General features: G+C 37.3%; 1 protein-coding gene across 6 annotated transcripts in view; it reads left to right on the forward strand.

The window, feature by feature from the left end:
* The window catches only part of eml1 (EMAP like 1), a 59638-nt gene extending 35784 nt beyond the window's left edge, over positions 1 to 23854 (forward strand). For 2 of the 6 annotated variants that reach the window (XM_053633774.1, XM_053633777.1), the window contains exons 4-23: positions 602 to 736; positions 1805 to 1833; positions 3479 to 3505; positions 5884 to 6013; positions 7811 to 7960; positions 8708 to 8777; positions 12824 to 12934; positions 13151 to 13246; positions 16248 to 16382; positions 16476 to 16575; positions 16944 to 17095; positions 17295 to 17420; positions 19072 to 19203; positions 19420 to 19487; positions 19784 to 19872; positions 20008 to 20105; positions 21482 to 21569; positions 21777 to 21872; positions 22081 to 22211; positions 22300 to 23854. In XM_053633774.1, coding sequence (XP_053489749.1) covers positions 602 to 736; positions 1805 to 1833; positions 3479 to 3505; positions 5884 to 6013; positions 7811 to 7960; positions 8708 to 8777; positions 12824 to 12934; positions 13151 to 13246; positions 16248 to 16382; positions 16476 to 16575; positions 16944 to 17095; positions 17295 to 17420; positions 19072 to 19203; positions 19420 to 19487; positions 19784 to 19872; positions 20008 to 20105; positions 21482 to 21569; positions 21777 to 21872; positions 22081 to 22211; positions 22300 to 22425 — 2089 coding nt within the window. In that variant the 3' untranslated portion in view covers positions 22426 to 23854. Of the gene's footprint in view, positions 1 to 601; positions 737 to 1804; positions 1834 to 3478; positions 3506 to 5883; positions 6014 to 7810; positions 7961 to 8506; positions 8556 to 8707; positions 8778 to 12823; positions 12935 to 13150; positions 13247 to 16247; positions 16383 to 16475; positions 16576 to 16943; positions 17096 to 17294; positions 17421 to 19071; positions 19204 to 19419; positions 19488 to 19783; positions 19873 to 20007; positions 20106 to 21481; positions 21570 to 21776; positions 21873 to 22080; positions 22212 to 22299 lie in introns of those variants that run through there. The other 4 variants (XM_053633776.1, XM_053633778.1, XM_053633775.1 and 1 more) reach the window with 3 other exon arrangements.
* Positions 23855 to 25851: the final 1997 nt, after the last annotated feature.

A 25851-nucleotide genomic window follows, 5' to 3' on the forward strand; every position in this document is an offset into this window, starting at 1 on the left:
TCCTGCCCCCAACATTATACAGATCCATGGTACTAACTGTCAAGTACAGCTTAACCTGGGCTGTGAGGTAAGCTAAACACTATTGGCTATTTAAAAAGGGGAGGAGCCACTCTATATGTCCAGCCCTGACTTCCAGTTTCAGTGGAGATTACGTCAACAAATCGAATAATGCTGCATGTTTCAAGGCTTTTCAGAGGGACTTTAAGTTATTAAACAGAATCTAAGGTTCATTAATAAATTGAAAATTGTAAGCATTTGCGAATCACCATTGTGTAAGAGAAATAAAATAATTTGAGACATACTGTTATAGGAAAATAATCCACCTCTGGGTGGTAACAGCTTGTTGGAGCTTTGACTTGTCTGTTGTGTTAGCTAATGAATTTATGATTTGTTCACCCCGTATCGGTTAGAAAACATGTTGCATGCATTCTAATTTGAATATGGTTCATGTGTGTAATTAGAGATTGGCTGAGTTCTCCCAATGAGATCTTTCCATTTGAGATGTTACTTTTACCCATTACACCCATTGCCCATTGACATCCCATTGCCTATAAATGATTCAAATGGAACTAATGATTCGAAATACTTTATATTTTCTCAGCACTGTGAAAAGAACAAGCTCGTCAGAGCATGTGGGTCCTAGCAGTAGGAAAGAGGGTGGAGGAGACGCCAAGAGCAACCGCAATCGCACCGCCTCAATTGGAAACAACTCAAGTGGCAAGAAAGCCAGTGAGAGGTACAGCACCCGCTGACCCTTACTAAACACAGTAGAAATTTTTTCATTACTGGTCCATAGTAACAATCAGAACAGGTGTATATTCACTAAGCCTGTTACTTAGAAAAGGAGCATAACTACTGAAAATAAAGACATAGTAAAGCCCCCAGTTCTGAATATATTAAAGGGATAGTTCACCCAAAAATGAAAATTCTGTCATCAGTTACTCACCCTCATGTCGTTACAAACCCATAAGACTATCGTTCATCTTCAGAACACAAATGAAGACATTTTAATGCAACCTGGGAGATTTCTGTCCCTCCGTTTACAGTCCAAGTAACCAAAACTTTCAAACTCCAAAAAGTTCATAAGAGTATTGTAAAAGTAATCCAAAAGTAATCCACTCCAGTGGTTTAATCCCAATTTTATGAAGCGATACAAATGCGTTGTGTGCGCAAAAAACCTCAAATTAAGTCTTTATTCACCAAATATCTTCACTTCCACATAGATCTCTGATGTGCATTCACGTGAGAACCACTATGCATGCGTGTTATGTTGACGTGAGAGCAGACAAAAAAAATTAGAGAAAAAAATGTTCACTGTCGCGATAAAGTGGGACCCGGAAACGCTGCACTGTTTACAGCAGAGGAAGAGGACCGCTGTAGACAAACTGAGTCACACAGAACAATCTTTGTAACAAAGACGTCTGCAGATTTTGACATAGAGGAGGACCTGACTTTTTCTTTTTGCCCGCTCTCGCATCAACCCAACACATGTGTGTTGTGGTTCTCTTGTGAACGTGCGTCGGAGATCTATGCGAAAGTGAAGATATTTTGTGAATAATTAATTAATTCATTAATTGTAATAATTTGTCTTTTTTTTTTGCACACACAAAGCATTCATATCACTTCAGCAAATTTTAAGTTTTGGTTACTTGGACTGTACATGGAGGGACAGAAATCTCCCATGTTTTATTAAAATGTCTTCAACTGTGTTCCGAAGATGAAGGAAAGTCTTACGGTTTTCTAACGACATGATGCATGCACTTTATCTGGATTACATGCTTTTTTTCTCTCTCACACCCTGCAGCAAACAGAGGGAGCCTGTGTTCAGTGCTGGTAAGTGACACAGGCTGCAGTGTTGTTCACTATCATGTAAAGTTTTAAAATTATGAGCCAAGACTGGAGAAGTCATAGTTGCATGAACAACTCCATACAGCTGTTTGACTACTACTGGCTGTGGCAAGTAATACATGGTACATGAGGACTTAAATTTATGACTTTGGACCTTCTTGTCTAATTAGAAAAAGTGATTTTTAATGGGTGCTTACCTGCAGTGAATTATCTCTTCTAGGGGTGCAATGCAATGGCACTACCGAATCTGCACCTGTTTAGTGCTTCAATATCTATCTATCTATCCATCTATCCATCTATCCATCTATCCATCTATCTATCTATCTATTCTGATTTAAACCCCAAGTGGGGATTGTTTAAACTGGAGTTTATTTATTTATTTATTTATTTATTTTGAATTTTTATTAAATAGGAACCTTATCACTATTCCCGCAGAAAGACTGGAAATCTCTGAAAAACACAGTGGTAGAAATGCCAGCATGGTCTGTAAATTCTGGTTCTGACAGTTCTATTTTCTAACTGATTTAGTTGGGTGTATTTCCATAAATATAAACAAACTAGTAGCTTAATTTAAACCACCATGACCCTAACCAGGCAGTTACTAAGGATGAATGACTGAATATGACTTATGTTTGTTGCACAAGCTTCATATCTGACCAATCGCTTGCAACCACATGGAAGTAAGCCCTATGGGATCCCATCGTCTTAGTGCACACCTCTGGACTAAAAGAAAAAGAAGAAAACATCATGTTTGTTCGTTTCAAATAATATATTTAGTTACAGTATATCCATATCCTGTTTTAAGACAAGGAAAACAAGTCTAAAGGAAATATCATTTTAAATGCATGGGCTTGCCTCCTCTGGTCTCAGCTCATAAAAACCTCAGTGACAGTTGGGTTCTGTGTGTGTTGGGGGATGATGTATTTCATCCAATCAGCTAACAACCACATCTATCATCAGTAACCCATTTCACCCATCATTTTACTACAGTATGCTTTCTCTTTGTTTTGCTACAATGCTTTTGTTGACATTTTTTTTTTGTTCTTTGCAGATTAATTTACTTTAAGTCACTTTAATATACTTCAAGAAAGTCAGTGGTTATCTGCTTTTTACAAACAGTAATGTAACTAATACACATACAACATGTGTCATTCACAGTACAAGTGTGTATCGTTTACTGTTTATTTTATTGCATTACCTTAGATTAGAAGACAGCACACAAAACCACATAAGGCACCTAAGGTATAAAATGTGAGCATCACAATAATTTGATTTAATCTATACACTTACCACTCTTTTAAATCCAGTCTACTTTACATAATACTAAACTACACTATCTAGGACCTGGGACTGCACATGGCATGCATGTTACGTTTGACCATGTTGGTTAATCCCTGATTAATTGAAGCCATCATACCAACCACTCCAGATGTTAAGTGAATTAACAAAACAGCACATTAACATAAGCGATTTGTTATCTAGAGCACAGGTCCAGAGAGATACCTCCCCAAAGGGCCTTGTAGAGTAATTAAGTACAGTCTAGGTGCTCATGAGCCAGGATCTCTTTCTTTCTCCCTTTGTAAAAACCTTCTCACACAATCTCTGTCTCTGTCTGTGTACACTCACTAAGGGATGCGACGGGTGACACACTGCAAAGGTAGGTCCTGATCATCAACCCTCATATACCCAAATGGCTCTGTGGGCATTGTGTCATCCTTAAGCTAGAAAACATCCATTATAAACTCCTGCTCTGAGTACATGCTCAGAAATAAGGGTACGATACTGTATCTTGCCAATATTGCTGGGATGGTCTTTTGTATCTTTGATATGTATCATTCACCTGGAAATATGGACGTAGTGTAATATGCCTTTCCAATAATTTAAGATTCATAATTGGACCATAATGACTGTGAAGCTTTAAAGGTGCACTATATGCACCTTTGTAGGTAAAAGATACATACTAAAGGCACAAAAGATGTACTCTTAAGGGTACCACGCCATCTACAAGGAAAGGTACAGTATTGTACCCTTTTTCTAATAGTGCATGAATGTACAATAAAGATACTGGGGTGAGGTTCCCAATGATTCTAAAGAAGTAGCCTTACACTACACTGTTTAGTCTTTTCCCAGCTTAATCATATGAAATTAAACCTTTGAAAGGTTTCATATTTTGATAAGGTTTGTTGAAACCAGAAAATCAGGAAACAGTGCAGTGCTTGGTTACATTATGACGAGGATTAAGAAACCGTGATATAGTAAATGAGGCCACAGGCTGGATTTTAATCCAGTGGGGCAATTTGGCAGTCCTTTTTTTTATTATACATGCTCCTCAGTAGACTTTCTCAGAGCAGCCTGGCCTAGCTTAGAATGGCACAGAATGTACCAGATCCATGTTTGGTGTAAAGGCATGGGTTGATCTGATGGATGTGTGTGTAACAGACCCCCAAAGTGCAATCCTTCCCAATCGACTAATGAGCACTCTCCCTAACATGCATCGAGAGTGTTGTCAGTCTGTAGTTGATTGCCTGTTAACCTGCTAGAGGCACACTGTGTGTTTGCTCACAGCCCTCAATGCCTATTTTTCACATGCACCACAGGAGCCCACATTCTCCTGCAGTTACCCAGCAGCTCACTCAATGGCTTGCTGGCAATAAGAGTAGAGCTGCTTTCACTCTACTCACCTCTAATTGTTCTATCAATCTTTTAGAGGCCTTCCCTTTTTTTACCGTATGAAATGCCTTTGAATATTCTTGGGCAATCTTCTTGTCATGTGAGTAGCAGATTTAGATGCAGTGAGAGTTTTGTCTACGTCTGTGAATGAGTCACCATGTTAGTGTCTGCTTGCCCTACATTACCCTTCACAAGAAAAATGATTCTCAAATTAAATACCTAGCTGCCAAATGCCCCTTTCCCCACACTGGTTTGTGAGCCAGTAGTTCATTTTGTAGAATTCCTATTGTGTTGAATGTGGTCATGTCAGAGGATATAGAATTAAAAATATTTATTTTTATACTCCATCCAACTTCTCTGCCATTTCCCCAATCCCATCACTTCACCTAGTGACCGTGCAGATCTACCTGCACCAGCCAGCTATAAGGACAACGTCCACTGAGCCCTGCGAACCAGCTGCGCCCTTTACACACATTTCCCCAGAGGCCAAGATTTCATCCAGCAAGGCAACTCAGTCCAGGGGCAGAATGGTTCTACCGTTTACCCTCCCAATGAAGAAGTGTCCTTCTCATTCCACTTACTCTCCATTAGACACACCAAGTTACAGGAGCGCCATCAAATCCCCTAGCCAGTACTTTCAAATCTGCCACTGATCTCAGATATAGCACTGATTATGGGAATAATGGTCACTGGTTATAAACAATGGCTCTGATTTTGTTGTTGTTGTTATTTTTAGCTTCTCTCATTCTTTGCTTTTTTCATTTGTTTTTGGTGGTTTTCTGTTGAGCTGTTTTGTCTGACTTTCTGCATGTCACTTGCCGTTTTGACACGATTCTTTTGTCTGTTAAATGTTGCTCAGTTTTGTTTATGTCTGTTTTTGGACTACTAGGTATGTTTCCCCTCATCTGCTTTGCTTGCATATCTGCTTTCTTTACATTTGTACTATTTTAATTTGTAGCTATTAAGCAGTCAAACCAAGAAACTGCACCTTTTCCCCATTTTATTTATTCATTGTCCATTAAACACATAATAGACCATGCATAATAGAAAAATAATAAAAATGAATTGAAAAAAACCCTTTTTTCCCCATTTTCTTTAAACAATTCCTTTTCATTCACTTAAACATTTACGTTGGTTAATAAAACAAATACATTTTCAATGGCTCTATGACAAATTATACATGTCGCGAACGTATAGAAATCTTAAGCCAGATCTTTACATAAATACAGCCTCCCAATGCAGTTATGACCTTAGTATTATAATGTTCTGTCTAAGTTAAGAACAAATGGGAGATAGAACCTTATATTACTAAGGTCACGCAATGTTAGATCATTTGTTGTGCTGAAAATATGTTGCTTTTTTTAGATGAAGGGTATGTCAAAATGTATTTGAAAGGAAGACCCATCACCATGTACATGCCAAAAGAGCTGGTGGATACATACTGTCTAGAAGCAAAAGCTGATGTGCCTCCTAAGAAACTGAAGCTAGACTGGGTGTATCCTTTTGTATCACTGCTGCCTGTGATGTGAACATATACAGCGAATGGTTATTAGTCTGTTTGTTCTCACCTGTTACTTGTCTGTTACTGTTCTTTTGTACATATGAGTAGACTCAGTTGGACACTCTAGACTAATATTACATGATGGTAGGTTCCAAATGCACGAACAGACATGCGTGTTTTTACCGTTTCTCAGGTTTCCTCCTACCTCCCAACAACATGCCAGGACATGGATCGACTACGCAAAATTGCCCTAGGTGTGAATGAGTGTATGAATGTATGTGTGCATGACTCCCTGTGATGAACTGGCTTCCCATTTCAAGGTGTATTCTTACATAACGCCCAGTGTTGCTGGGAGAGGCTCCGGATACACTGTGACCCTGACCAAGATAGAGCCGTTAAATTGAATGAATGAATGAATGAATAAGTTCACAAGGCCTAAATGAGAAATAGGTTCAATCTACTGACACATGTTGAGCTTTGTGACTGTAGGCAACGTCCTCAAATATATGACATAAAGACATATTGTGGAACTGTACTGAGGAGTGAAGTCTGAGAACTTGTGCTGTAGTTCTGCATAGCTTCTGCTTTCTTTTGGACAGCCAGCACAGAGTCTTGGGTACTTTTACATTTATTCATTTAGCAGATGCTTTTATCCAAAGCGACTTACAAATAAGGAAGGATTAGGAGTTGGGAAGAGACACATAGATAGTGGGTGCAGAAATGGGATTTTATAGGAAGTTAACTAGGAAGAATGTGGTGGTTTTTTTTTTTTTTTACATCAAATTTTATTACATTAAAATATACTATATATTAACATACTTTTGACATAATGTGAATTTTTCATTGGGAATTTACTGAAGTATTTATCTTTTGAGTGCAGCCAAGGGAACTGGTGTCTTGGCCAAGTGGAAATATTCATTCTATTCTAGAAAAATACAGCTAAATACTCCTCTTAGAAAAGATGGCTAGGACTAGTTCTTCTTATCTAAAACCAAGAAACAGAAAATACTTGAATTCTTATGCATAATTTGTTGTGAAATGGATATTCCGTTCCTTTGGCTGCTTTTATGAATAGCAAAATGTTGTGTCCTAATGTACTGTATGTAGTATGACAGTGAAATTAAACATTTTCAGTTACTTTGACCAAAGTATGTAATCTTCAACAGAAGTGTTTCACTGCCTGCAGTTGTTCTGATTTCCAAATCAGCAGAATAGTTTGGAGGCATATTATAATCTTGACACATCTATGCATAATGCATCTCTGTTTCAGCATGGAGGTCATGATAAGCCTCAAGGGGAAATCAGCTTGTGTTCTGGGATTACTTGTACATCAAAGGATGAGAAGCAATGTTCTTTGAACATGATTTACTATTTTGTGATGATCTTACTTGCAATATCTACATGGAAGACCAAGTAATCTAGTTTTTAGTGTGTGTGTTACAGCTGGCATTTAATCTTCCTTGCTGCTGCCTGTCAGAGTTGCTGCACGTCTGTTGTCTTCCTACTCATGATTCATCAGGCACTTCACAACGTAATGGACTACGCACTTTTAGAGGGATGTCTCTCAATACTCTGTGATTACCTTGTGGATTTAGCTTCACATGTTGACATTGGGTAATCCGTCAGTGGCATAGCTGTTTTGGAAACCAAAAAAATGAGTTGTTAAATGTGAACTGAATGTGAGCAAATATCAGTCTCTTAAACTGATCACTTCTCTGCAAAGCCAAATTACCATCTAACATCTAATTTCACATACCTCTGAGTTTTGATTTGTTCTTAACCAAAAGTTAGCTATGGCTACCGGGGCCGTGACTGTCGATCCAATCTCTACCTGCTTCCCACTGGAGAGACGGTTTATTTTATTGCCTCTGTGGTAGTGTTGTACAATGTAGATGAGCAGCTGCAGAGACACTACACTGGGCATACTGATGACATCAAATGGTAAGAGCAAAACTCAATCATTAATGCTCACTCTACCCTTCCAGGATATGTTCTATTAATAGTATGCAGAAAAATGACCAAACCCTAAAGCTTGGCTAAAATATGAACAATTATTTAAAAAACAAAACAAAAACAAAAAACTGTTGAACACAAACCTTTTAAGAAAATGTGAAAACTTTGACTGCTCTATGATTTTCACATTAAAGAGCAGATCAGCAATGCCTTTTTTAATCAGCTGAGCGGTTTATTGTCAAAATTGTCCAGATTAGTACTGTAACACTAAGTGACACCATGTTTCATTAGGATTTGTTTGACTTGAACAATTCTCTGTGTCCTGTTCTTTTTTGTGTGATAACACAGGACAAGTACACTTTGTAGCAGTATTTAAGTAAACTAGGTTTCTAATGATAATGATTATATTTTTGCTCAGCGCCGTCTAACAGGGTACTTTTTAGAGTTTTTTTGTAACAAAAAAAAATCACTGTGGACTAATAATTGTATACTGCGTACAACTGTGTAAAGTGATTTGCATTTTGTTTATTACAGATTGTCAAAAGGGGATAAAGTTAATATGGCAACCAATACTTTACCTTCTGTAAGATAAACCTTGGCTTATAGATAATTCAAAAAAATTAATGCCCAATGAAGATATAAAAGCTTCATATCATGACTGTTGTAGCTGTACTTTTTATTCTTGTTCAGCGCTGTTAACTACTGTCCTTTTGGTCTCCCTCTTGCTTCCTGAAGCCTAGCTGTCCATCCTGATAAAATCACCATAGCAACAGGACAAGTGGCTGGAACTTCCTTGGATGGCAAAGTAAGAGAACACATATCAGCTGACACTGAGCAGCCTTGAAGGATGTCTACAATTAAATCTGCCATTGAACGATTTATCTTTGCTTGAAGTGCATTTCTTCTAGAACCACAAGACATGATTGATTCTTGATGTCAAATTGGATTTAAGCCTTTTTTTTTCAGTAGAAAATTGTAAATAAGATACTACATGGAATGTGTGAAAATCGCATACCAAAAGTTATGCAATGTATTCACTTCCCTTAACGCAGGCAGTTTAGCATCCAACTAAAATAATACACCATACAATGGGTGTACTGAACATATCTGTACACCTGTGTTGCAAAATCAATTGGATACATCATTTTCTTGAGACCTGTTGCAATATTGTCACATTCTAGTCCAATTTTTATTCTGAGCAGGTTTTACAGGACTTCTTGTCCTTCAGTTTGTAAACATCCACCATTTTATGCTTTTCTTTACAAAGTCTTACAAAGTTATTCTTTACATGGCCTTATATACTGTTGTGCTTGAATTTTCTACATTTCTGCATAATTATGACTTTAAAAAATCATTCTAATAGTAGATAAAGGGAACCCAATTAAACAAATGAGACAAAAATATTATACTTTCATTTATTTATTGAGGAAAATTATCCAATTCTGCATATCTGTGAGTGGCAAATATGTGAACCTTTGCTTTCAGTATCTGGTGTGACTCCCTTGTGCAGCAATAACTGCAGCTAAACATTTCTGGTAACTGTTGATCAGTCCTGCACATCAGCTTGATGGAATTTTAGCCCATTCCTCAGTACAGAACAGCTTCAATTCTGGGATGTTGGTGGGTTTCCTCACATGAACTGCTTGCTTCAGGTCCTTCCACAACATTTCTATTGGATTAAGGTCAGGACATTGACTTGGCCATTCCAAAACATTAACTTTATTCTTCTTTAACCATTTTTTGGTAGAACAGCTTGTGTGCTTAGGGTCATTGTCTTGCTACATGCACCACTTTCTCTTGAGATTCAGTTCACGGGTAGATGTCCTGAAATTTTCCTTCAGAATTTGCTGATATAATTCAGAATTGATTGTTCCATCAATGATGGCAAGCCATCCCAGCCCAGATGCAGCAAAACAGGCCCAAACCATGACACTATCACACCATGTTTCACAGCGTAGATAAGGTTCTTATGCTGGAATGCAGTGTTTTCCTTTCTCCAAACATATCACTTCTCATTTCAACCAAAAATTCCATTTTTGTCTCATCCATCCACAAAACCTTTGTGACTTTCTCCTTGCAACCCTGCAATGCACACCATTGTTGTTCAGTGTTTTCCTGATGGTGGACTCATGAACATTAAAATTAGCCAATGTGAGTGAGGCCTTTAGTTGCTTAAATGTTACGTTGGCTCCTTTATGACCTCACAGACTATTACACATCTTGCTCTTACAGTGATCTTTGTTGTTCGACCACTCCTGGGGAGGGTAACAATGCTCTTGAATTTCCTCAATTTGTACACAATCTGTCTGACTGTGGATTGGTGGAGTTCAAAATCTTTAGAGATGGTTTTGTACCCTTTTCCAGCCTGATGAGCCTCAACAACTGTTTTTCTGAGGTCCTCAGAAATCTCCTTTGTTCAAGCTATGATACACTTCCACAAATGTGCTCTGAAGATCAGATTTTGATAGATCCCTGTTCTTTAAATAAAACAGGGCATTTACTCACACCTGACTGTCATCCCACTGATTGAAAACACCTGACTCTAATTTCATCTCAAGTTAAATGCTAATCCTAGAGGTTCACATACTTTTGCCAGTCACAGATATGTAATATTGGATCATTTTCCTCAATAAAAAATGACCAAGTATAATATGTTTGTCTCATTTGTTTAATTGGGTTCTCTTTATCTACTTCGAGGATTTTTGTGTGAAAATCTGAAAAATTCTAAAGGGTTCACAAACTTTCAAGCACCACTAAATGCATGCAAACTGTCTTAGTGTTTACAGTGCGGGGAAATACATATTCAGACACTTTTTTTTTGTTTAATATACAGTGCATATATCAACTTAAAATTTGCACAAATAATGCGTTGACATTGTGTTTATACATATAAACCAAAAGTATCTATTCATATGCATAAAAAGAATATACACCATATGGCCAAAAGTGTGACCATCACACCCATACTGTATGACCATCACACCCATACTGTAAAGTTGGAAGCACAAAATTGTCTAGAATTTCCTTATACCAGATCTAATTGGCCCAAACCTGCTCCAGCATAACAATGCCTCTGTGCACAAAGTGAGGTCCATGGTTTGCCATTATTGGAGTGGAATAACTTGAGACAGAAAGTTTAAGGGAACTAAATCTGGAATTGGATGTTCAGAAAAACATATGTGGGTGTTACGGTCAGGTGCCTACAAATGTTTGTTTGGGAAGATTTCATGCAACAAGAAGCAATCATGGTGAAGGTGATGGCCCTTCTTAAAGTTCTCATGGACAACATTATGAAACAACAGTGGAATGGTAAATGCTACAGAGCCATAGCAAAGAGCAAAGACCTTAAACATCTCTGTCAGTACAATTGGTTCGATAATATTCAGGTGGAAACTTAAAGTTTTCACACTTTCTTTATTAACATAATGCACACTCATGTCTACATGTTTATTCATATGATATTTTGAACTTGAACTTCACTTTACTCTTCCATGAGTCTCTGTTATCCAAACTTGATGTTCAAACTTTTCACCACCAGAAACATTAAGTGCACGCAAAATACTCATTTATATACTTACTGCTTCATCCCCTGGCATTGCGCATGTCATAATTCACACAATTATTTTTGTAAATCATTTTCAACACACTCAATTAAGCCCACTGCACCCAAAGATTAGCACTAAATTTAACACATTGAAACTTTGTAGTGCATGTAATCCTAAATGTAACCAAGACGGCATGAGTGGAAAACCTCTTTTTTAGAGTACTATTATGGGACACTAAGAATATTTGGTAATGTCTTAAAGACTAGCTAATGCACCTTTCATTTTTTCAGGCATTCATTAATGATGTGCTCTGTGATTTTCTGTACACATGGCTATATTTACAGATGACATATTCATCCATCCAAATAATCCGGAAGACTATACTAAATACAGTATATTCATCTGGTTTTGAGATGTTTGCAAAATAACCAGTTGTAAGCTTAGAAATGACACTTCCAGCAGAACCATATCTCTATCTCTATTCTTGATTGTGTGGGATTAGTGTTGAGGCGTTCAAAATCAAGGGCAAAATGGTTTCTGTGGTGCTAGCATGCCCTTAATACAAACAATGAGTTTTATCAGTTCAATTTTATCACTGGTTTAATAAACATAACAGTCTAGTAGCCACTGTTCTCCTTCAGTGCAGAAGAACGGCCCACATTAGCTGAAGATGCAAAAAGAAATATTCAGTTGTGTAGCACATGCACCTCACATTCCCCCAAGTCCCAATGTCCCCACATTCACTCCCATCTGATAAGCTTGTTTTTTCACCTAAATGTCAATGGCAACAACAAACCCAAACCAAATTTTGGTTTTCAAAATTGTATTTGGTGTCTCAGCATTTGTGACAGTGTTGATTAGACTACGTATATGCCAGTCTTACTCTTGATTGGGGTTTTTCAGTGCCCTGTCTAGACAATCTTCCAACCACAAGCCCCAACTACTCCTGTATCTTACCTGTTTAATGTATTTATATCTATCTGTACTTGTCTTTTGTTTTTTCCTAAATCCTTGCCTTTGTTATAGTATTACTATACCTCTGGGCATCTTGTTACTGACCATTTTCCATTTCTGCACTTTAAACCCTAAAAAATATCATTTCTTTCCAACTCCATTATATTGGACATTGTGAAACACCTATCTCTACCTAGCAGAAGTAAAGGAAAAGGAAACAGGAAACCCAATTTTCAGATTCAGTATAAACTTAATTCTATATTTTACTGTTTGATGTGTAGTCTGTTATATTTTGTTCTGCAGCTCAGTGGTAGTAACACAAACTGTTTTTTGGGGGGTTTTTTTTTGGCAGCAGTTAGCTCCTCATGTCCGTGTTTGGGACTCTGTGAGTCTAAACACACTACATGTTATTGGAACTGGTTTTTTCGACAGGGCTCTTGTGTGCCTCTCCTTCTCCAAGTCGGTAAGAGACATTTTTGGATATTGTAATTCAGAATGGCTTTATATGACACTAGAGGTGTACTATTATTCTTGTGTCCATTTCAACAACTTATCCATTCACCATACTCTATTTTGTTACTTATATTTTTGATAGGAAAAGGTTGTTATAATTGTTACACTTTCCATTAATGATCATCATATTTGTAACTCTATTTGTGTCTTTATTTTAACCATTTAGAATGGGGGCAGCTGGTTGTGTGTAGTAGATGACTCCAACGATCATGTCCTTTCAGTATGGGACTGGCAGCGAGAAGAGAGACTTGCTGAAGTTAAGGTATGTAATTTTGGGACGTGTCAACATTTTAAATAACCACTTAGAGCAATTTGTTGAACTTCAAATCTGACCGTTAGTCATGTACAGTACAGTGCTGTAAAAAAGTATTGGCCCCATCCTGATTTCTTCTGTTTTTGTGTATCTCCTACTAAATAGTTTTAGATCTTTAAATGAAATACAACATAAAACAAAGGCAACCTGAGAAAACACACAATACAGTTTTTATTAATTAATTTATTTTATTGAAGCAAAAAAGTTATCCAACATCTTTCACCAAAGTGAAAAACCAATTGCCCCCTTCAACTTAAAATAACTGGAGATCAGTCTTTTAGTTACTTCTAGAACTAGGATTTACTCCTATGCTTTGGATCATTGTCTTGCTGCATAATCCATTTGCACTTGAGTTTCAACTTATGGACTGAAGACCAGATATTCTGCTTTAGGATTTTCTGGTAGAAAGCAGAATTCATGTTTCCCGTAATTACTGCAATTTGCCAAGGCCCTGAAGCAGCAAAGCTTCCCCACACCATCACATTTCCACCACCATGCTTGACCGTAGGTATGATGTTCTTTTTGTGGAATTCTGTGTTTAGTTTACACCAGATGTACCACCCTTCCAAGGATGCAATTTTTGCCTAGTGCCTAGGAGTCATGAACAATTATTGATGCAAGAGAGGCCTGTAGGTCCTTTGATGTTGTCTTTGTGTGACTTGCTCGATGAGTAGTTGATGTGCTCCTGGAGGAACTTTTCAACTCAATTCAACATTTAATGAAAGTTCAAACAGGACACAAAAAGATACTAAGCATGTGTGAGCAAGAAAAATAAACATAAACCAATACTTAGGACACAGGAGAGCATAACATGACAACCTGGGACAACCACAACCAGACCCTGAGTGCTGTACAAATTGTGACTTAAACAGACACAGGCGCTCGTTAACCGGTATGAAATTCAGGTGCGGGTGGTCACGTGACCGCAATGCAGCGGTGCAGTGGCTGCTGGGAATTGAAGTCCATGGTTCCCTCCAGAGATTCATAACACCATTATACATTCCTCAAATTTATTAAGCTGGTGTCTGTCATCTGGCATTGCTGAAGCATACAACTGTGTGTCATCAGCATAACAGTGGAAGCTAATTCCATGTTTACGAATAATTTGACCCAGAGGTAGCATATATATATATATATATATATAGTCAAAGGCAGTGGGCCTAAAACAGAACCTTGCAGAACACCAAACTTTACCTCAGTATGCACAAAGAAGTCTCCATTTACATCTATGAACTGATAACGATCGGTCAAATAAGATCTGAGCCAGGAGCGGGCCGTTCCCTTAATGCCAACAACATTTTCTAGTCTATCAAGGAGAATAGTATGATCAATAGTATCAAAAGCTGCCCTAAGGTCAAGTAACACAAGCAAGGAGACAACCCTCATCAGAAGCCAGTAGTAGGTCATTTACTACTTTAACCAGTGCTGTCTCTGTGCTATGATGAGGCATAAATCCTGAGTGATACATTTCTACAGGGTTAGTTATGAAACTGTCTGGTTTTAAATTAATAGTCTGAATTTCATGTGTAATATTTTCAATTTTGTCAGTGAAAAAATTCATGAAATCGTCTCTGCAATGTAAAGATCGTGTGCATGTTTCTGTGGTGGTTTTATTCCTAGTTAATTTTGCTATAGTATTATAAGAGTCTAGATTATTTTTGTTATCTTCAATTAGGGTGGAGCGATAGACTGATCTAGTCGCGCTAAGAAATTTTCTATAGTTCTGGAGGCTCTTCTTCCAAGCTGTTTGAAACTCTACCAATTTGGTTTATGTTCTAATTGTCGAGTGGTCTGTTTTAAGGTGCGTGTGTGATCGTTATACCAGGGTGCTAGCTTTTTCTCTCTAATTATTTTTCTTTAAAGTGGAGCTACCTTATCTAGCGTGTAGCAGAACATTGACTCTAAGCATTTAGTTGCCTGATAAAGTTCTTTGGGATCAGACAGTAATTCAATCATCGTTGATATCTCTGGGAGGTTATTGATAAAACTCTGTGCAGTAGCTAACGAGAATATATGTTTGACATGGTAGCGTGGCAAGGCGCAAATATTATGATCAATATGCAATTTAAACAAGATGAGATAATGGTCTGAGACTGCGGCAGTGTTACTATATTTTCTGTATTTAATCCATATGTTAGTAAAGGTCAAGAGAGTGACCACCACTATGTGTGGGTCCTATTACATTCTGATTGTGATTTTGGATGGTCGGCCACTTCTTCGAAGGTTCACCACTATGCTGAGTTTTTCCATTTAGCGATATTGGCTCTAACTGTGGTTCTTTGGGGTCCCAGAGCCTTTGAAAAAGCTTTGTAAACCTTCCCAGCCTGATGTATTTCAATCATTTCTTCCTCATCACTTCTGTAATTTCTTTCAATTTTGGCATAGTGTGTTACTGAGTAAGACCTTTTAACCAACCTCATGCTGTTAAAAAAGTTCTATTTAAGTGTTCATTTGATTGAACAGGGTTTGCAGTAATCAGGCCTGGTTGTATCTAGTCCAGCTGAACCCCATTATGAATGCAGTTTCATAGATTTAAGGAATTAGTAACTACGGGGGCCAATACATTTTCACACAGGCCCAGTTGGTGCTGGATAACTTTTTTGCTTCAATAAATAACATTATAATTTAAAAACTGTATTTTGTGTTTACTCAGGTTGGCTTTGTTTTATCTTAGATTAAGTTTTAATTTCTGAAACAATTTAGTACGAGATGTACACAAAACCATAAGAATTCAGGATGGGGCAAATACTTTTTCACAGCACTGTATAAAGCTAAATTGGGGTTAGATGAATCAGTCTTCGGTTACAAATATTCTGACCTTTTGGAAAAGGAATGTTTTTAGTCTTGTATGCAAATTAAAAAAACATGCTGTTAGGGGTTTATTTCTCGTTTTCCAGTGTTAGCTTAAAAAGTGTAATGTTAATCACTGTTTTTTGTGCTCTTATTACAGTGCTCAAATGAGTCAGTTTTTGCTGCTGATTTCCATCCAACAGATGCAAACATAATTTTAACATGTGGGAAGTCCCACCTTTGCTTTTGGTCACTAGAAAAAGGCTCCCTTCTAAAGAAACAGGGACTTTTTGAGGTAAATTTACAGATTACAGTATATTTTTGGGGGATAGACTGTATAAACAGTTATTTTGTAAGTAATACCAAGCCATATTTATGTTTCTTGCAGAAACAAGAGAAGCCCAAGTTTGTCTTGTGTGTGACTTTTTCAGAAAATGGTGATGCTATCACTGGTGACTCCAGTGGAAATATTCTTGTATGGGGCAAAGGTAAAGAATTTAATGGTAGAGTTATGGAAACACAATTCTTTGTGGCAATGTTTAAAGACTTGCTGTTTCTGATTTAAAGCCTGGATGGATATTAGATCATACATAATACATTCTGTAACCATTCCATATACACATGATGAATATTTCATAAACATGTTTGTGTTCATATTATATTCTTATCTTTCTGGTCTGAGCGTTGCAAACTATAACAGCTGCATCCACAAAATTTGATTATAGATGTCTAGTAAGGATTTTCAATCAGTGCTGCTTTGTTGAGCAGATCCCTCATCTGCTCGTTGTTTCTGGCCTTCCAGAGAGTGAGGTTAATGCTTGCTAATGTGGTTCACTGCTCTGTGTCTGTCTTGAAGGCTCTAATCGCATTAGTTTGGCCATTCAGGGTGCACATGAAAGCAGCGTGTTTGCTCTGTGCATATTGAGAGACGGCACTTTGGTTTCGGGTGGGAAAGACCGTAAACTCACTTCCTGGGATGGAAACTACCAGAAGATTAATATGGTGGAGGTGAGACACTGTTATGTCACCTCTATGCCACTCTAATAAATAGAGTGAAATTGTAATTATTTTATATTTAACACTAAATTGCATGTAATGTGCTGATTTTATATTTAGTGTTACTATATAAAGTGAATTACATGAAAATACCCAATAGACTAATAATTAATAATATTTGTTTTCTGTCATTGTATGTTATTTTTCTTAGGTTCCTGAAATGTATGGGCCTATTCGTACAGTTGCTGAGGGGAAAGGAGAAACTATTCTCATTGGAACAACCAAAAACTACATCTTGATGGGGAATCTGAATGGGGACTTCACCCCCATTACACAGGTGAATACTGAAAGTTATCTCACAGATATGATCTATTTAACTCATGGTCCTTTTTTTTATCTAATTACTTTGTACAGGTGATTCACTATGAAGCATAAAGATAGTATTCTTGTTAACTAGTTGAAAAATGCCTCAATTTATTCACTGAGCCTAATTTTATATAATTAAATTATGCTAAAATAACACTGGCTTTCCTGGATGCATAGTAATTACTGTAAGCACAACCCAAACTATGACTCTATATTCTGCAATGAAACATTTTTAGTCTTCGACTAAGTTTAATATTTCAATTTAATTCAAGTAGACATTATCACAAAGCAAGGGGGCAAGGTGGCTTAGTGGTTAGCATGTTAGCCTTGCACCTTGGGGGTTCGAATCCTGACTCTGCCCTGTGGGAGCAGAGTTTGCATGTTCTTCCTGTGCTTTGGGGGTTTCCTCTGGGTACTCTGGTTTCCTCCCCCAATCCAAAGGCATGCATTTTAGGCTGATTGGCATTTCCAAATTGTTCAAAGTGTGTGGATGGATGTGTGAATGTGTGCGCGATTGTTCCCCGCCATGGGTTGGCACCCCATCCAGGCTTGTGCCCTGAATTCCCTGGAATAGGCTCCAGGCTCTCCCACGACCCTGTGTAGGACAAGTAGTACAGAAAATGGATGGATGGATTATCATGAAGCAGCATTACAGAAATCAAGCTGTAGATTTAGATCTAGATCCCAAATGAACGGTGACAGTGGCAAGGAAAAACTCCCACAGATAAGATGAGGAAGAAACCTGAAGAGGAACTGCACTCAAAAGGGAACCCGTCCTCTTTTGGGTCACACCAGATAGTGGGTGTAACAAACTTCAAAGACGGCCAAGGAGGAGGCAGAATCTGGCTGAACATAAACGTAAAGTTTAATAATAAACAGAACTCAAACATAACAGAAACGCACAAAAGTAGCTCAAACACAATGCACATATGCATCTCTCTCCCACTCTGGCGTTTCCAGCTGACCCTTTATCGCTCTCTCCCACAACTCGGTGTCAGGCATGCGTCCTCACAGCCTGGCACCTCCCTCCTCCTTGTCACTCTCCTACATGGCCAGATTCAGGCCTCTGGCCTAACGTACACCACCTCCCCCCTTCGAGAGGAGTGGTGCTGCCCTTTCGGCTACATCCTTCGGCTGGCTGCCCATAGGAAGAGGGGAGAGAGAAGGAGCGAGCAGGAGAGACAGCGCAAGAGGGACAGAGAGGAGAGAGAAAAGAGAAAAACTGGTTCTCCGGTCTCCAGACATGCTGTCATCTGGTCCTCGGTCAGCTGAGACACACAAACGCAGCTCAAACACAAAGCACATGTGCGTCTCTCTCTCTCCCTCTCTGACGTTTCCATCCGCCCCGTTTACGCAAACTCACACTGATTAGACAACTCAGTGCCACGCATGCGTCCTCACAGCCTGTCCCCTCCTGCCTTCTCGTCACAGTGGGATCATAAAGCATTACTCTTCCACAACTATATACTATAAAGTCAAACAATACTAAGTGTGTTGAAAAGATGTACAGTTACAGTTCTACAGTATCCAGGTGTGATTATCCAAAGACAAAAGTGGGAAACATTGTTATTTCTCAAAAACTTGAATACTACTTGAAACATATGTCCATGGTTGTTTTTCAGGGTCATACTGACGAGTTATGGGGCTTAGCTGTGCACCCACTGAAGCTGCAGTTCCTCACCTGTGGACATGATAAACTGGTCAGTCTGTGGGACTCCGAATCCCATCAGCCACTCTGGACCAAGACACTGGAGGTGAACAGAAACCACAGCATGCATCAGTTTAAAATCAATGGTCATAATGTCAGTGAAGACATAATAGTGATTTTATGAACTCTTTAGTGTATTTTCAGTCTTTCTTAAAAATATATAAAGTGGGCAAAATTTCAGTAAGCATCTCACATTAATATGTAAGTCTGGGTTGAACTTGGTGTGTAGGATTGAGGTCTGTGTTTGTGTTTATGTGGGTAGGATGCTGCTCAGTCTGCTGGCTTCCATCCCTCTGGGGAAATCGTTGCCATAGGAACCCAGACTGGCAGGTGAGAGAGGCTGTCCCTTCACAGCAATGAGGTCTCTGACATGTCATTACTGTTCTGGCAAATTTCTAATACATGGACGACCCCAACACATCATTATTATGCAAATGTAATACACAGGCACTGGACTAGTCCAGATTCATTGTTCAGATATCTTTTAAAACTATTAATATTCATGAAACAGTCATCAGCATATAAAAAAAAAACCCTAATAACAATAGAAGTCTTTGAAAATGCTCCAAGTGCTTCAGCATGCAAGCTTTATATGGTCTGTTCTGCTGTTGTAATTGTATGGACAGGTGGCTTGTTCTGGATACCGAAACTAAGGACCTAGTCACTGTACATACAGATGGGAATGAACAGCTCTCAGTTATGCGTTTTGCTCCAGGTCAGGGTTCTGACAGCCACTCTAATTATTTTCCCACTCAATCTTATTTTTATATGTAATAAACACAGGGTAACTGACAGAGGCTCAGTTCAAATGACACTTATATTAAAACGGATTGAACATTTTGTCTTTCAGATGGCAATTTCCTTGCAATTGGGTCACATGACAATTACATCTACATATATGCTGTGGCTGAGAATGGCAAGAAGTACAGCCGAGTAGGAAAATGCTCCGTAAGTTTCTGCTCAGTATTTATCTTTTTTTGTAAAAGTATCTCAAGATTACATTTATTATATATATATATATATATATATATATATATATATATATATATATATATATATATATATATATATATATATATATATATTGTCAATAGTGTGAAACTGCTGTCTTATAAATTATTTCCAGAATTGACCATTGTTTGTCTTACAAAACAGCAATGTACAGTATTTGTACAAAATGTCATGTTGCTGTAATAATACACTCTAAAAAACACTGGGTTAAAAACAACCCAAACTGGGTTATTTTTAGCCCAACGGCTAGGTAAATAATAGGACAGAACACATTTTGGGCTAAAGTAACCCATCAAATTGGGTTGTTAATTTTAACCCAGCAAATGGGTTGTTTTTCAACCCAGCAAATGGGTTGTTTTTCAACCCAGCAAATGGATTGTTTTTCAACCCAAAGGATGGTTTCCTTTTAACATAAATGCTGGGGTTACTTTTATTTAATAAATGGGTTAATAATTCCAGGGTTATTTTTATTTTTTATTTTTTATTTTTTTGTCAGCGTGGTATCTTCTTTATTTATACACAAGAAAGTGTTCAGGAATGTATTGCTAGAGCTGCTAAAGTGGTGTTTATGTATAGACTTTGAAGTAAATGACTTAAATAAGGCATATATTTAAGACAAAAACGTCAGATTTTGATCAATGGAGACGTTTAAAACATCCAAATAGTGACCAACTTACGTTTTAGTGGGTATTACAAACAAGTAAGCCAAACCTAATAAAGAAAGGGGTGCACTTGATGCCATGTAAACTGGACTGCTATCACGCATTTTTGCTTTTTCTAGTGTACAGTAATGGTTTTATGGATAAATATATTGGTCTGTGTGAAAACCTCTACCTCCACCTGAGGTGAATTCAAACAGTCCATGCTGAGTTGATTTGACCCAAGGCGTTGGGGTGGGGGAGGGATGCATTGATTCAACTGTCAGTGAAAATGACCCAGTCACAAACCCAGCGGTTGAGTTACACAAAACTACCCAAAAACCACCCAAGACTGAGAAAATAAACCAATTAAATGACCCAAAAGGCTCAACCCAGTATTTGGGCAGAGAAATAACCCAGCATTATTTAGAGTTAAAAGAAAGCTCCACCCTGAAACCCCAATTCCAAAAAAGTTGGGACGCTGTGTTAAATGTAAATAAAAACAAAATGCAATGATTTTCAAATCTCATAAACCCATATGTTATTCACAGTAGAACATAGAAAACATATCAAATGTTTAATCTGAGTAAATATACCATTTTAAGGGGGGAAAAAATGTAAATTACAGTTTAGAAAGCAATTTAGTGGAGAGCTTTTCACTGTGGTCTCTTATAGGGTCACTCCAGTTTCATTACTCATCTAGACTGGTCTGTAGACTCTCAGTACCTGGTGTCCAACTCTGGAGACTATGAGATCCTTTACTGTGAGTACAGCTACATTTACTATTAACCAGTTTGCATAAACAGGTCATTGTTTAGCATGAGCTTTGATATGAGCTCTGTCTTTTGTACGTCATGTCTGTCGTAACATGATGTACGAAACATCTGGATGATGCCAATTGTCAGAAATCACTGAAATGTATAAGAAGTCAGTCGATTCTGATGTAGTGGTAATGTGGTTGTTTGTACAGGGATTCCCTCTGTGTGTAAACAAGTAGTGAGTGTGGAAACTACTCGAGATATTCCATGGGCCACCTTTACCTGCACGCTGGGTTTTCATGTGTTTGGTGAGTTTCAGGCAGTAATGTATAATCATAAGGTTGGTCAAAGATCCATGAAATAGATTTCATTGGAGATGACACTAAAAGTGCTTAGTGTTCATTAAAATGCCTGCATTGTTTCATGTCATTTGGTGTAATTGTATATGGATTCATATGGATTACATTTGCTGAACGTTAGTTCTCGTGTAAGGTGATTTTATTTACTCTCCCTCAGGCTTGTGGCCAGATGGCTCTGATGGGACAGACATTAATGCTGTGTGCAGTTCCAATGAGAAGAGACTTCTTGCCACTGGGGACGATTTTGGAAAAGTGCACCTCTTCTCATTCCCCTGTTCTCAATCCAGAGTAAGCAATCAGCATGTATTCTATTTTCTTCTACAGAGGAAAAAATATATACCTTCTTTGTTTTTTCTTTCTTTCTGTCTCTCCTCAGACTCCTAGTCATGTTTATGGCGGGCACAGTAGTCATGTCACCAATGTTAACTTCCTGTTTGACGACAGCCACTTGGTGTCTACTGGAGGAAAAGACATGAGTGTGATGCAGTGGCGTGTGATATAAACAACTACTGACAGTGTTTGTGGAAATGGAATGGGACGATTCCCATTTCTATTATATTGAAATGAAGGAGTGGCAGACATTTGAAGGCATATATTGTGTAATGAGGTGAGGCAGGCAGTTTAAGCTATTGTTTGCTATTTGCTAAAACACAAGCCCAGCATTCAAAATAAGCTTACTGTCTCATCGACTATAAGGAGGACATTCTGCAAACTCAACCTACACATTTACCTTGGAGTGATGAATATGAAAAACTTTTCTCCACATGATGCATATCATGTGATGCCAAAGCTTACAAATTTACATTGAAACTGTTACAACAGACAGTGGTGTATGACCCCACCGTCTGGCCTCAAGATGTATTGCAACCACTCCTGTGTGATTGAATTTCATTGTGAATTTATGATTGTCTCAAAACCTTCTGAACTGATCTCAGCTTTCATTCTTCTTTTGAAGAGACATTGTGTATATTAAAGAAATCAAACAGCATGACTTTACCAAACACGGCAAAGGCACTGTGATCATAATAATTCCCCTTTGTACCAAACTGATGCATGAAACCCTTTTTAAAAAAAATCTAATCTAAACACTACATCCAATAGTTCATAGTTAAGTTACTAGGTTCCTCATAAATGTATTCTCTAATAAGGCTTAATGAAGTGTCTTAGTTTACTGCAAGTTAATGAAACTGGTAAATATTAAAGTGCATTCCTTAAGTATTCACCCCAGTGACACCCCAATGACACTCCCCCCCTCCCCCCCCCCCCCTCCACATTTTGTAGTGTTACTACCTAGGCAAACAGGCCTCATACAGTATTGCATAAGTATTGACCTCAAATGTGGTAAATACTTATGCAATACACTGTATTTGATTCATACAATTCATATTTTCAAGCTCTACCAGACAAAACTATTACTATGCAGACTAGATTAAACAGTACTCACCTTAATTTTATTACCGCCAACAAATCTAGCAATGCAATGTAACTGTTTTAACTACTCTATGCTGAACTGTCTCTGCACTGCCTAATGACCATAACCATGCTTCATTTCTATTGCACTGAAAGAGAAGAAACTCATCAGGGTTTTTAATGACTGTAGTTGGTATATTAAAACTGTCTTAGCATGCACATGGTTGGCTGTATTAAGATTTTTCATTCAGATTTTCATTTGCCTATTGATTGGCAGGTAGCAAAATGTAAAAATGTGATTTTGTTTCAGAAAATATCAGTGTTCCTTTTTTTTTTTTTTTTACATTAAATTTAGTATTACATATAAATTAATCAGTAGCCATGAAGGTATTTGGTGTGTAATAGGCAACTATGAACAGACAACAATTTTTGGAGAATGCATAATAAAATGTAAAACTCTGGCCTCATTATAATCATTAACACCTTTGATACTTCATTCATATTAAATTAATTCAAAACTGTCTGGATGTATGTGGTCTTTTATTTATACATACCTCGGATAAAGTACCTGTAATATTTTATAAACGGAGATGGATATAGATATTGAAACAGAACTTTGTGTCACCTGATTTCTAGAGCAAGGCTACAGTATGGCCCTATGTGACCGTATGTGACTGTATGTGTTAAATCCACTAACAAGACTAGGCAAGCTTAGTTTACCCTGCTGAAAACAAATAGCTTAGACCAGCAAAGCTGGTCAGCAGGAAAAGCACCAAACAGTATGACATCCATAATTCTTTTGCTTTTTTTTTTTTTCAGCAAGATAACTAGATTATTAATGCAAAGTGTTAGAAACATGGTTCTTCTGTTATAAATTTATATGAATTTGCTCAAATGTATGCATAGTATGCATAACTAGGTGGAAACATGGCTTTGCAAAACTGTAACTTTTTCAAATTTAAATTTATATCTGGAATTTATATATTTCTGTAAAGCTACTATGTGACAATGCCCATTGGTAAAAGCGCTATACAAATAAAATTGAATTGACTTGTTTGCAAGCTATCCAGCACTCACATGCAACTGAACCATTATATTCGATTCAATTAAATTTTATTTATGCAGCACTTTTAACGATGGACATTGACACAAATCTGATTTACAGATATTTGGATATAGACTTGGATCTGTCACTATTGAGCAAGCCAAAAGACTCCAAAAAGCCTACCTAAAGACAAAAAAAGATTTGTTTATGCATGTGAAGCCTCCAGATCTGTGCATTTACCTAAGAGAAAAATTATTAACAAGGCTTGAATAACAAATAGGTTTTCAGAATAGACTTACAGACTGAGACTGTTTCTGCTTCCCAAACACTAACTGAAAGGCTGTTCCATAACTGTGTGGCTTTGTAAGTAAATGCTCAGGCCACTGCTGTACAGTAGTCTTCTTTATTCTAGGTACCAACAAAGAGCCTGCACCTTTTGATTTTTGATGGAAGTAGGCATAGCAGATCGTAAAATACTAAAGGTTTGCTCAGGTACTATGTAGGTAAGTAATTCGTAGGTAAGTATGAGCATAACTGCTGAGCTACACCCTATAGTTAGAGAGCTGACAAGAGTTTAGGTCACTTTTTTATCAAGGCTTTGATAACTGCTAGTTTAAAGGATGTAGGTACATACGGTGTTAAGTGAGCAATTGATTATTTTTTAATAGAAATATACAATAACAAATATATAGAAAATAGAAAATAGTAGAATATAATAGAAATAATATTTTGAGGAGCAAATTAGTAAAATTGTTCAGCTTGTTGGAAGGGAGTAAAAGAGCCTAATGGCTCCACTGACATGGTTGTATTGTTTTCTACATAGTTATTTATCAAATTGTCTGACTTTAAATTAATACTTTGAATTTTTGTCTAATATTTTCAACTTTGTCATTGAAAAAATTCATTGATACTACATACTGTTGGCTTTTGTACTTCTACAGTGATCTTGGTCCTAGTTAACTTTGCTACTGTATCAAATAAGAATCTAGGATTATTTTTGTTATCTTCTATTAGAGTTAAAAGATATGCTAATCTAACAGCAATAAGGGCTTTTCTATAGCCAAGAAGTCTCTCCTTCCATGCAATTTGGAATACTACTAATTTAGTCTGATGCTATTTATGTTCTAATTTTCTAGTTATATATAATACATTATACAAAAGGTAAATTGCTATGCTTTGCTATTTTACATGAGATGTTGTTATAATGATGGTAAAACAGTTGATAATGCAAGCTTTCCTATTAATTTCTCATAAATGCTAATATTTAACTTCAACGTTAAGAGGGAAAAAAATTACTTACAGACTGTTACAATGATTGCTGCTGTTTTCTGTCTTTTGCTCAGGAATGATCATTTGAAATTCTAACTTCACTTTCATTTATAATTTCAGGGTGTATGTGTGGTATTATATATATATATATATATATATATATATATATATATATATATATATATATATATATATGTTGATATT

This window comes from Ictalurus furcatus, chromosome 9 (assembly GCF_023375685.1).
Source record: "Ictalurus furcatus strain D&B chromosome 9, Billie_1.0, whole genome shotgun sequence".
Classification (NCBI taxonomy): domain Eukaryota; kingdom Metazoa; phylum Chordata; class Actinopteri; order Siluriformes; family Ictaluridae; genus Ictalurus; species Ictalurus furcatus.